Consider the following 14,016-nt stretch of genomic DNA (forward strand, 5'->3'; position numbering starts at 1 on the left):
GAGCTGCCATGTTGTAACTTAGGTTACTTTCTCTGCTGTGGCCAATTACGAACAGTTATAAATAGGTCACTAGAGTGTGCAGCCAATGGCTGTGTGAAATATAACAGTGTTCTGCACTTTTCACAGAAACTGAAAAGCTCACAATTTTAGAATGAAATTACATGAAAAGGGGGGAAAATAAATAATGAAAGTATATTGCAGAGTTTTTTTTATAAATAAAGTTTATCATTTTGTATTACCATTTAAGTGCAAAAACTGTGTAAATGTCTTTAACCTATGTTGGTTAATTCTTGAGGACTATAACCAAAACAAAAATGGTTCATTTTATCTAGTTAAAGAAAAAATTATAGTAGACCAAGAATATAGGTCACTGCATGGAGGAACATACTCAACTAACTGCAAGTATGATTACTCTGATTGACAAAAAAATCCAGACTTTAGATCCCTCTTTTTATAACTGAAAAGCTGGAAACATCTTTTTTAAATGATTTGAGAAATTCTAAGTACCTGAAACCAATTATTTAAACCTCGAGGACCACATATTCTAAAAATAAACATGGAAACAATCAACCAGGTTTTATATGAATGTTATCGGTTTTATTTTATGGACCTTTCTGGTTGTGAAAGGCAGGTGATCGGGATCTCTGACATCCAGTAATGTTTCAGGATATTCATCTGTCTTTCTTTCCATTTAGATTATTAATAGACTTTGTTCAGAGGAAAAACATAGAAATAGCACCAAATGATTCCTATTTTTTAAAAGCAAACCGTAAGACAAACACTGGCAATGTACAATTGGGGCGTAGTTGCAGCCCAAAGCACCTGCAATTTCTTGGGCCCTACTTTGCAGCCCGGGACTGCTTTTCACTGCAACTGAGCCCCCGTAATTAAGTAGAGCCTCATTGTGCTTACATCACATTAAATAGAAAATAAAAACAACACACGTTCAGTTCAAAATTGCACAAAATTTGGGGTGAGCACAGTTACAATTTGTTACTTAGAAAGAGGGTCAGGAGGGCAGGGGTATCTCAGGATATGAGGGGAAAGATAGTATCTATTCATCCTGCTTCCTTTTCGGCTTCTTTGGATTTCGGGATCTGCTCTTAGCTTTGCAGAGAGGGCAGATGGGTGCATTGCGGTGGATCTGTTGGTGACAAGACAAACAGGCCTACAAAAGAAAACACACAGTGGGCAAATTGCATTTGAAACATAACAATGTTATTGATTTGTAATAAAAATAATTTACAAAAAAAATGACCTTAAAGGGACACTGAACCCAATTTTTTTCTTTCGTGATTCAGATAGAGCATTCAATTTTAAGCAACTTTCTAATTTACTCCTATTATCAAATTTTCTTCAATCTTTATTTGAAAAGCACAAATGCAAGTTTGGATGTCGGCCCATTTTTGGTGAACAACATGGGTTGTTCTCGCTGATTGGTAGATTAATTTAACCGACCAATAAACAAGTGCTGTCCAGGGTCATGAACCAAAAAAACCTTCGCTGCCTTCTTTTTCAAATAAAGATAGCAAGAGAATGAAGAAAAATGAGAATGGAGTGCATCCTGCATATTCCAAAAACCTGATCCTACAATATTCTATTAGATGGAAAATCTACTCCAGAATTTTTATTGTTTAAAAAGATAGATAATCCCTTTATTACCCATTCCCCAGTTTTGCATAACCAACAGTTATATTAATATAGTTTTTAAAATACTTTTTAACACTTTTAGTTTGTATGCAGATCTTCTGCAATGCAGTGCTTAATTGCTGACCCACTCTACGAATAAAAATTAATTAAATGTCCCTTAATACTCAGGGTAACTAATGACAGGTATTGGGTGTGGAAAAACTGTTACGCAAACAAAATATTTAAATACTCACCAAAAATAGTGAAAGTATTTTGTTATTTAACTGAAACCTATACCCTGAGTAGGTCTAATGATAGTTTTCATGAAAGAAGTTTTATTGTGTACTAAAACACTATTTATTTTACAGGGAGAATAATAATAAAAAAAAAAATAGTAAAAATGTTTAACAAATAAATACTATACAAAGACATTATCACCTAGATTACAAGTTTTGCGTTAGAGGCTATGCGGTGCTAACGAGCATTTTTTTCTCACCACTCACTTAAGACAACTCTGGTATTACAGGATTTTTTAAACCCGGCGTTAGCCGCAAAAAGGTGAGCGTAGAGCAGAATTTAGCTCCACATCTCACCTCAATACCAGCGCTGCTTAAGTCAGCGGTGAGCTGGCTGAACGTCCTCGTGCACGATTTCCCCATAGGAATCAATGGGGCTAAACCGGCTGGAAAAAAAACCAAACACCTGCAAAAAAGCAGCGTTCAGCTTCTAACGCAGCCCCAATAATTCCTGTGGGGAAATACATTTTATGTCTACACCTAACACCCTAACATGAACCCCGAGTCTAAACACCCCTAATCTTACACTTATTAACCCCTAATCTGCCGTCCCCGACATCGTCGACACCTGCATTATATTATTAACCCCTAATCTGCCGCTCCGGACACCGCCGCCACCTACATTATCCCTATGAACCCCTAATCTGCTGCCCCCAACATCGCCGACACCTACTTTTTATTTATTAACCCCTACTCTGCGCCCCCAATGTCGCCGCCACCTAACTACATTTATTAACCAATAATCTGCCACCGCCAACATCGCCACCACTATTTTATAGTTATTAACCCTTAAATCTAAGTCTAACCCTAACACCCCCATAACTTAAATATAATTTAAATAAATCTAAATAAAATTACTACAATTAACTAAATAATTCCTATTTAAAACTAAATACTTACCAATAAAATAAACTCTAAGCTAGCTACAATATAACTAATAGTTACATTTGTATCTAGTTTAGGATTTATTTTTATTTCACAGGCAACTTTGTATTTATTTTAACTAGGTGCAGTAGTTATTAAATAGTTATTAACTATTGAATAACTTCCTAGTTAAAATAAATACAAATATACCTGTAAAATAAATCCTAAACTAAGTTACAATTACACCTAACACTACACTATAATTAAATAGATTACCTAAACTAATTACACCCAACCCTACTCTAAAACCCACCCAATCCCCCCTTAATAAAACCTAACACTAACCCCTTGAAGATCACCCTACCTTGAGACTTCTTCACCCAGCCGGGCACAAGTGAAGTGGTCCTCTGGCAGAAGTCTTCATCCGATCCGGGCAGAAGAGGACCTCCAGATGGGCAGAAGTCTGCATCCAGGCGGCATCTTCTATCTTCATCCATCCGGGTCCATCTTCAAGCCAGCCGACGCGGAGCATCCTCTTCTTCCGACGACTCCAGACGAATGAAGGTTCCTTTAAATAACGTCATCCAAGATGGCGTCAATTGAATTCCGATTCAGATCCAATCAGCCAATAGAATTGAAGTTCAATCCTATTGGCTGATTCAATCAGCCAATAGGATTGAGCTCACATTCTATTGGCTGTTCCAATCAGCCAATAGAATGCGAGTTCAATTCTATTGGCTGATTGGATCAGCCAATACGATTTTTCCTACCTTAATTCCGATTGGCTGATAGAATCCTATCAGCCAATCGGAATTCAAGGGACGCCATCTTGGATGACGTCATTTAAAGGAACCTTCATTCGTCGGGAGTCGTCGGAAGAAGAGGATGCTCCGCGTCGGCTGGCTTGAAGATGGACCCGCTCAGCTCCGGATGGATGAAGATAGAAGATGCCGCCTGGATGAAGACTTCCTGTCTGGAGGTCCTCTTCTGCCCGGATCGGATGAAGACTTCTGCCCCTCTGGAGGACCACTTGTGCCCGGCAGGGTGAAGACGTCTCAAGGTAGGGTGATCTTCAAGGGGTTAGTGTTAGGTTTTATTAAGGGGGGATTGGGTGGGTTTTAATGTTGGGGGGTATTGTATTTTTTTTTTACAGGTAAAAGAGCTGATTACTTTGGGTCAATGCCCCGCAAAAAGCCCTTTTAAGGGCTATTTGTAATTTAGTATAGGGTAGGGATTTTTATTATTTTGGGGGGCTTTTTTATTTTATTAGGGGGATTAGATTAGGTGTAATTAGTTTAAAATTCTTGTAATTATTTTATTATTTTCTGTAATTTAGTGGGGGGGGTCGTACTTTAGTTTATTTTATTTTATTGTAATTAATTGTAGCTAGTTAATGTAATTTATTTAATTATAGTGTAGTATTAGGTGTAATTGTAACTTAGGTTAGGATTTATTTTACAGGTATATTTGTATTTATTTTAACTAGGAAGTTATTAAATAGTTAATAACTATTTAATAACTATTGTACCTAGTTAAAATAAATACAATGTTGCCTGTAAAATAAAAAAAAATCCTAAACTAGCTACAATGTAACTATTAGTTATATTGTAGCTAGCTTAGGGTTTATTTTATAGGTAATTATTTAGTTTTAAATAGGAATAATTTAGTTAATTGTAGTAATTTTATTTCGTTTTATTTAAATTATATTTAAGTTAGGGGGGTGTTAGGGTTAGGGTTAGACTTAGGTTTAGGGGTTAATACATTTAATATAGTGTTGGCGACGTTGGGGGCGGCAGATGAGGGGTTAATAAAATTTAACTAGTGTTTGCGAGGCGGGCGTGCGGCGGTTTAGGGGTTAATATATTTATTAAAGTGGCGGCGATGTCCGGTCGGCAGATTAGGGGTTAAAAACTTTAGTTAACTGTTTGCAATGTGGGGGGGGGCTCGGTATAGGGGTTAATAGGTAGTTTATGGGTGTTAGTGTACTTTTTAGCACTTTAGTTAAGAGTTTTATGTTACGGCCTTATCCCATAAAACTCTTAACTACTGACTTTTAAATGCGGTAGGAGTCTTGACAGGAGAGGGTCTAACGCTCACTTTCTCCAAGACTCGTAAGATAGGATAGGCAATTGACGTAAGGGGATTTGCGGTATGCCCGAGAAAAAGTGAGCGGTACACCTGTACCTGCCAGACTCGTAATACCAGAGGGCGTTAAAAAGCAGCGTTGGGACCTCTCAACGCTGCTTTTTAACCCTATCGCAAGACTCGTAATCTAGCCGAATGAATGCTCGCTCACCTATCAATCAATCGGTCATGATAACTTAACTAGTGCACAAGTGAAATAATCAGCTGGTAGGTGAAAACAGGTAGTAACCATGGTAACTGATCAGCTGATTATTTTGTCTATCAATATCAGATATCTTGAAAATCTGGCCTGTTAGGGGTAGTTGAGGACTAGAGTTAAGAAATACTTCTTTACTGTATATATTATTTAATTAAATAAACAAGGAAAGGTATATTTTATTATCTCCTAACACACATAATAGTGTGATATAAAATAATTTAATAGAAAGGACTTCCAATTCCATCCATATCAGATGGCAAAATACATGTGTACAACAGCCCATTAAAATTACAAAAAATGATCATATACAGTTGTCGCAATTGATATTAGCTTTTTTTTTCTCAATGCTGAGATCAGCGCAGTGGATCAGTTTTGGAGTTTACCTGGATGATAATTTTGGAAGCTCTGAGTTTAACACCTGGCATGTGCATGACATGCAAATCTTGAAGTTGAGAAATATAACATGCTAAGCCAATCTGGTTGTGGGGTGGGATTTGGTTGCTGGACTTTAGAGCTTTACACTGGGTGTGCTAACTATAACTCCAGTCCTGCTGTTCATATGTCCACAACACTGACCCAAACTGATATTATCTGATCATCTAAAAGTATAAATTCTGATAATATATATGGCCCCTTACATTAATTAACCCTTTACAGGGAAAGCAGAAATTAAATATATAAAAAGTTAGCACCTACTCATTCCCTCATCCACTCTATGACCTTCAGTCTACTCCAAACAGAATACAAATAATCTTAAATTCCACAATAAAGCGTCATGCTGGAACCACTCACAAGGAAATGGATTTCTGTACGTATTCCCAAATTAACCGTTAACTTTTCTGGGCTTTCCATTGTAAAACGGAAAATGGGAGAGGAACATTTGGCTCCACAAACATTTTTCCCCTGTATTTCTCCTGGATCAGGACAATCAAAGCACAGTTCTAGGGTCTTATTTATTCCCAAATAAAATGTTACTCAGCCTACATTTCTTATTAAATAACAATTTTATTGTGTCATGAAGACTTTAAATGATCAATACCCTGTTTTATTTTGTTTTAAACGAACAGTGCGAAGCAATCTTCTTCTAAAACATTTAATATATACACACATGAAAAACAATATTCAGTTAGGCCCAAAAAACAATTCAAATATGCTTTATAATGTTCTGTAGTATTAAGACAAAGTTTGTTTTAATATCAAAATGTCAGTTTACCTTCATGGGTGGTGGCTGCTGACGGAATGTGGCGGTTTGTCTGGTGTCCTGCTTTCTGGCAACTTGTAACTGTTGAGCTGCAGCTGCAGCCGCTGCCAGAGATTCTGGAATAGGTGGTTCCTGGGGTTCTGTCTGCCACTCTGCTTTCTGTTTCTCAAAGTAGCTGAAAAGAACAATAAGAAAGAATCAAACTATGAACCATTATCGCACATAATCTTAAAAAGGGATACGGTATATGAAAAGGTATTTGACTTAAAAAGGGCTTTAAAGTCTAAATATGTATATATATATATATATATATATATATATATATATATATATATATATATATTTGTATATACATGTGAATTTAAGTGTTTATATGTGTAAATTTGTATATACAATATACATATATACACACACACACACATATACATGCAAAAAACACCTTGTGAGTTGGTAACTGGCTAAGCAGACTATGGCCATATTGTTTGACTAAGATCCCAATTTTAATATAGAAGCATAGGTGTTTTTTGCAGACAATTTTTTGCAGCATCTAAAAATGTGTTATTTGCAATTGGATGTGCGCCAATACCCCCTGTTCTGTGTAACTATTTGGTCTCATTGGCAGCACTCTCAAAGATGTGGATTTGCTATACCTTGCATCCTGGCGGCTACTTCACTGACTAGTAACAAATTAGCAGCTATATTATGAGTTTTGCGTTATGAGGGGTGCAGTGCTAACTTGCACGTTATTCTCACCGCTTACTTTCCGACAGCGCTGGTATTACAGGTTTTTCTAAACCCAGTGTTAAAAGGCAAGATGTGAGCATAGAGCAAAATTGTGCTCCATACCGCACTCCAATACCAGCGCTGCTTAAGTCAGCAGTGAGCTGATAGTACATGCTCGTGATCAATTTCCCCATAGACATCAATGGGGAGAGCCGGCTGAAAAAAAGTCTAACACCTGCAATAAAGCAGCGTAAAGCTCAGTAACGCAGCCCCATTGATTCCTATGGGGAAACTAAATTTATGTTTACACCTAACACGAAACACGAGTCTAAACACCCCTAATCTTACACTTATTAACCCCTAATCTGCCGTCCCTGATATCGCCGACACGTGCATTATACTTATTAACCCCTAATCTACCGCTCCGGACATTGACGACACCTACATTATACTTATTAACCCCTAATCTGCTGCCCCCAACATCGCCGACACCTACATTATATTTATTAACCCCTAATCTACCGCCCCCAATGTCGCCGCCACCTACCTACACTTATTAACCCCTAATCTGCCGCTCTGTACATCGCCACCACTATAACATATTAACCCCTAAATCGCCGCACTCCCGCCTCGCAAACACTAGTTAAACAGTATTATCCCCTAATATGCTGCCCCTAACATCGCCGCCACCTACCTACATTTATTAACCCCTAATCTGCCGCCCCCACTATACTAAAATTTATTAACCCCTAAACCTAAGTCTAACCCTAACACCCCCTAACTTAAATATAATTAAAAGAAATTGAAATAAAATTACTATCATTACCTAAATAATTTGTATTTGAAACTAAATACTTACCTATAAAATAAAACCTAAGCTAGTTACAATATAACTAATAGTTACATTGTAGCTAGCTTAGGGTTTATTTTTATTTTACAGGCAAGTTTGTATTTATTTTAACTAGGAAGAATAGTTATTAAATAGTTATTAACTATTTAATAACTATATAGCTAAAATAAATTCAAATTTCCCTGTAAAACAAAACCTAACCTAAGTTACACCAACACCTAACACTACACTACAATTAAAGGGACAGTCTACACCAGAATTTTTTATGTTTTAAAAGATAGATAATCCCTTTATTACCCATTCCCCAGTTCTGCATAACCAACACAGTTATATTTATATACTTTTTACCTCTGTGATTATATTGTATCTAAGCCTCTGCAAACTGCCCCTTTATTTCAGTTCTTTTGACAGACTTGCAGTTTAGCCAATCAGTGCTGGCTCCCAGATAACTTCACGTGCATGAGCACAGTGTTATCTATATGAAACACATGAACTAACACCCTCTAGTGGTGAAAAACTGTTAAAATGCATTCTGAAAAGAGGTGGCCTTCAAGGTCTAAGAAATTAGCATATGAACCTCCTAGGTTAAGCTTTCAACTAAGAATAACAAGAGAACAAAGAAAAATTGGTGATAAAAGTAAATTGGAAAATTGTTTAAAATGACATGCCCTATCTGAATCATGAAAGTTTATTTTGGACTAGACTGTCCCTTTAAATAAATTACCTAAATTAAATGCAATTAAATAAATTAAATACAATTAGCTAAATTACAACAACAACAAAAACACTAAAATACAGAAAATAAAAAACAAATTACAAGATATTTAAACTAATTACACCTAATCTAACAGTCCTATAAAAATAAAAAAGCGCCCCCAAAATAAAAAAACATAATTTATGCTTACCTGATAAATTTATTTCTCTTGTAGTGTGTTCAGTCCACGGGTCATCCATTACTTATGGGATATATTCTCCTCCCCAACAGGAAGTTGCAAGAGGATCACCCAAGCAGAGCTGCTATATAGCTCCTCCCCTCACATGTCATATCCAGTCATTCGACCGAAACAAGACGAGAAAGGAGAAATTATAGGGTGCAGTGGTGACTGGAGTTATAATTTAAAATTTAGAAACTGCCTCAAATAGACAGGGCGGGCTGTGGACTGAACACACTACAAGAGAAATAAATTTATCAGGTAAGCATAAATGATGTTTTCTCTTGTTAAGTGTGTTCAGTCCACGGGTCATCCATTACTTATGGGATACCAATACCAAAGCTAAAGTACACGGATGATGGGAGGGACAAGGCAGGAACATTAAACAGAAGGAACCACTGCCTGTAGAACCTTTCTCCCAAAAACAGCCTCCGAAGAAGCAAAAGTGTCAAATTTGTAAAATTTGGAAAAAAGTATGAAGTGAAGACCAAGTTGCAGCCTTGCAAATCTGTTCAACAGAGGCCTCATTCTTAAAGGCCCAGGTGGAAGCCACAGCTCTAGTGGAATGAGCTGTAATTCTTTCAGGAGGCTGCTGTCCAGCAGTCTCATAGGCTAAGCGTATTATGCTACGAAGCCAAAAAGAGAGAGAGGTAGCCGAAGCCTTTTGACCTCTCCTCTGTCCAGAGTAAACGACAAACAGAGAAGAAGTTTGTCGAAAATCTTTAGTTGCCTGTAAGTAGAACTTCAGAGCATGGACCACATCTAGATTATGCAAAAGACGTTCCTTCTTTGAAGAAGGATTAGGACATAAGGATGGAACAACAATCTCTTGATTGATATTCTTGTTAGAAACAACCTTAGGTAAAAACCCAGGTTTAGTACGCAGGACTACCTTGTCTGAATGAAAGATCAGATAAGGAGAATCACAATGTAAGGCAGATAACTCAGAGACTCTACGAGCCGAGGAAATAGCCATCAAAAACAGAACTTTCCAAGATAAAAGCTTAATATCAATGGAATGAAGGGGTTCAAACGGAACACCCTGGAGAACTTTAAGAACCAAGTTTAAGCTCCACGGAGGAGCAACAGCTTTAAACACAGGCTTAATCATAGCCAAAGCCTGACAAAAAGCCTGGACGTCTGGATTCTCTGCCAGACGCTTGTGCAAAAGAATAGACAGAGCAGAAATCTGTCCCTTTAGTGAACTAGCGGATAAGCCCTTTTCTAAACTCTCTTGTAGAAAAGACAATATCCTAGGAATCCTAACCTTACTCCATGAGTAACTCTTGGATTCACACCAATATAAATATTTACGCCATATCTTGTGGTAAATTTTTCTGGTAACAGGTTTCCGAGCCTGTATTAATGTATCAATAACCGAATCCGAAAACCCACGCTTTGATAGAATCAAGCGTTCAATTTCCAAGCAGTCAGCCTCAGAGAAATTAGGTTTGGATGGTTGAAAGGACCCTGAATTAGAAGGTCCTGCCTCAGGGGTAGAGACCATGGTGGACAGGACGACATGTCCACTAGGTCTACATACCAGGTCCTGCGTGGCCACGCAGGCGCTATCAGAATCACCGATGCTCTCTCCTGTTTGATCCTGGCAATCAGACGAGGAAGCAACGGAAAAGGTGGAAACACATAAGCTATGTTGAAAACCCAAGGGGCTGCTAGTGCATCTACCAGCACCGCTCCCGGGTCCCTGGACCTGGATCCGTAACAAGGAAGCTTGGCGTTCTGGCGAGATGCCATGAGATCCAGATCCGGTTTGCCCCAACGAAGAATTAGTTGGACAAATACCTCCGGGTGAAGTTCCCACTCCCCCGGATGAAAAGTCTGGCGATTTAAAAAATCCGCCTCCCAGTTCTCCACGCCTGGGATGTAGATCGCTGACAGGTGGCAAGAGTGAGACTCTGCCCAGCGAATTATCTTCGAGACTTCCAACATCGCTAGGGAACTCCTGGTTCCCCCTTGATGATTGATGTAAGCCACAGTCGTGATGTTGTCCGACTGAAATCTGATGAACCTCAGTGTTGCCAACTGAGGCCAAGCTAGAAGAGCATTGAATATTGCCCTTAATTCTAGAATGTTTATTGGGAGGAGTTTCTCCTCCTGAGTCCACGATCCCTGAGCTTTCAGGGAGTTCCAGACAGCTCCCCAGCCTAGTAGGCTGGCATCTGTTGTTACAATCGTCCAATCTGGTCTGCGAAAGGACATTCCTTTGGACAGATGAAACCGTGATAACCACCAGAGAAGAGAATCTCTGGTTTCCTGGTCCAGATTTAGCAAAGGGGACAGATCTGAGTAATCCCCGTTCCATTAACTTAGCATGCATAGTTGCAGCGGTCTGAGATGTAGGCGCGCAAATGGCACTATGTCCATCGCCGCGACCATTAAGCCGATCACTTCCATGCACTGAGCTACTGATGGGCTTGGAATGGAGTGAAGGACACGGCATGCATTGAGAAGTTTTGATAGCCTGGACTCCGTCAGGTAAATCTTCATCTCTACAGAATCTATAAGAGTCCCTAGAAAAGGGACCCTTGTGAGTGGTAACAGAGAACTCTTTTCCACGTTCACTTTCCACCCATGCGACCTCAGAAATGCTAGAACTATCTCTGTATGAGACTTTGCATTTTGAAAACTTGACGCTTGTATCAGAATGTCGTCTAGGTACGGAGCCACCGCTATGCCTCGTGGTCTTAGTACCGCCAGAAGAGAGCCCAGAACCTTTGTAAAAATTCTTGGGGCCATAGCCAACTCGAAGGGAAGCGCTACAAACTGGTAATGCCTGTCTAGAAAGGCAAACCTTAGGTACCGATAGTGATCTTTGTGAATCGGTATGTGAAGGTAGGCATCCTTTAAATCCACTGTGGTCATATATTGACCCTCTTGGATCATGGGTAGGATGGACCGAATGGTTTCCATCTTGAACGATGGAACCCTTAGGAATTTGTTTAAGATTTTTAAATCTAAGAGTGGTCTGAAGGTTCCCTCTTTCTTGGGAACCACAAACAGATTTGAATAAAACCCTTGCTCCTGTTCCGTCCGCGGAACTGGGTGGATCACTCCCATCACTAAGAGGTCTTGTACACATTGTAGAAATGCCTCTTTCTTTACTAGGTTTGTTGATAACCTTGACAGATGAAACCTCCCTTGTGGAGGAGAAGTCTTGAAATCCAGAAGGTATCCCTGAGATATAATCTCCAGCGTCCAGGGATCCTGTACATCTCTTGCCCAAGCCTGGGCGAAGAGAGAGAGTCTGCCCCCCACTAGATCCGTCTCCGGAAAGGGGGCCCTGACTTCATGCTGTCTTAGGGGCGGAAGTAGGCTTTCTGGCCAGCTTGCCCTTGTTCCATGACTGGTTGCCTTTCCAACCCTGTCTGTAACGAGCAGTAGTTCCTTCCTGTTTTGGAGCGGAGGAAGTTGAAGCTGCTCCTGCCTTGAAATTACGAAAGGCACGAAAATTAGACTGTTTGGCCTTCGATTTGGCCCTGTCCTGAGGAAGGGTGTGGCCCTTACCTCCAGTAATGTCAGCAACAATTTCCTTCAAGCCGGGCCCGAATAAGGTCTGCCCTTTGAAAGGAATGTTTAGTAATTTAGACTTAGAAGTTACATCTGCTGACCAGGATTTAAGCCAAAGCGCTCTGCGTGCCTGTATGGCGAATCCGGAATTTTTAGCCGTAAGTTTGGTTAAATGCACTACGGCATCCGAAACAAACGCATTAGCCAGCTTAAGGGTTCTAATCTTGCTCAGAGACTCATCCAATGGTGCTGTGCGAATCGCCTCTTCCAGAGACTCAAACCAGAATGCCGCTGCAGCAGTGACAGGCGCAATGCATGCAAGAGGCTGTAATATAAAACCTTGTTGAATAAACATTTTCTTAAGATAACCCTCTAATCTTTTATCCATTGTATCTGAGAAAGCACAGCTATCCTCCACCGGGATAGTGGTACGCTTGGCTAAAGTAGAAACTGCTCCCTCCACCTTAGGGACCGTCTGCCATAAGTCTCGTGTGGTGGCGTCTATAGGGAACATTTTTCTAAATATCGGAGGAGGGGAAAAAGGCACACCGGGTCTATCCCACTCCTTACTAATAATCTCTGTAAGCCTCTTTGGTATAGGAAAAACGTCAGTACACACCGGCACCGCGTAGTATTTATCCAGCTTACATAATTTCTCTGGGATTGCCACCGTGTCACAATCATTCAGAGCCGCTAACACCTCCCCTAGCAACACGCGAAGGTTCTCAAGCTTAAATTTAAAATTTGAAATTTCTGAATCCGGTCTCCCCGAATCAGAACCATCACCCACAGAATGAAGCTCTCCGTCCTCATGTTCTGCAAATTGTGACGCAGTATCAGACATGGCTCTCGTGTCATCGGCGCGCTCTGTCCTTAACCCAGAACTGTCGCGCTTGCCTCTTAACTCTGGCATATTGTATAATACTTCTTTCATAACATTAGCCATATCATGTAAAGTGATTTGTAAGGGCCTTGATGTACTTGGCGCCTCAATCTCACGCACCTCCCGAGCGGGAGATGAAGGTACTGACACGTGAGGAGAGTTAGACGGCATAACTGCCCCCTCGTTGTCTGGTGATAATTTTTTAAGCGGTACAGATTGATTTTTCAAAGTAACATCAATACAATTGGTACACATATTTCTATTGGGCTCCACAACGGCTTTTAAACATAATGAACAAGCAGATTCCTCTGTATCAGACATGTTTAAACAGACTAGCAATGAAGCTAGCAAGGTTGGAAAATACTTTCAATAAGTTTGCAAGCAATATAAAAAACGCTGCAGCGCTTTTTTTAAAAACACAGTTGAGTAACTAAAGAATAATTCAGTTATAGTCAACAATTCTTTAAATGTATTAATTAGCAGAGGATTGCACCCATTAGCAACCGGATGATTAACCCCTCAGTACCCAAAAAAACGGATATCAAATTAATATAAAACGTTTTTATCACAGTCTAACACACTGTCACAGGTCTGCTGTGACTGATTACCTCCCTCAAAAAACGAATTTTGAAGACCCCTGAGCTCTCTAGAGACATCCTGGATCAAGGAGGAAGAAGCAGGAAGACTGTGCTAGAATTTTAACTGCGCAACAAGGCGCTAAAAAGAGGCCCCTCCCGCTCATTTACAACAGTGGGAGACCTGATAT

The 14,016-nt window shown here is 39.7% G+C and overlaps 1 protein-coding gene across 1 annotated transcript in view; it reads right to left on the bottom strand.

Annotated features, from left to right (window-relative positions):
• Positions 1 to 575: 575 nt before the first annotated feature.
• Positions 576 to 14,016, bottom strand: part of ZC4H2 (zinc finger C4H2-type containing) — a 57,953-nt gene continuing 44,512 nt past the window's right edge. Inside the window, exons 4-5 of the mRNA XM_053699223.1 lie at positions 6,347 to 6,509; positions 576 to 1,168 (exon numbers count right to left, since the gene is read on the bottom strand). Coding sequence (XP_053555198.1) covers positions 1,055 to 1,168; positions 6,347 to 6,509 — 277 coding nt within the window. The 3' untranslated portion in view covers positions 576 to 1,054. The remainder of the gene's footprint in view (positions 1,169 to 6,346; positions 6,510 to 14,016) is intronic.

Source organism: Bombina bombina, chromosome 1, assembly GCF_027579735.1.
Source record: "Bombina bombina isolate aBomBom1 chromosome 1, aBomBom1.pri, whole genome shotgun sequence".
Classification (NCBI taxonomy): Eukaryota; Metazoa; Chordata; class Amphibia; order Anura; family Bombinatoridae; genus Bombina; species Bombina bombina.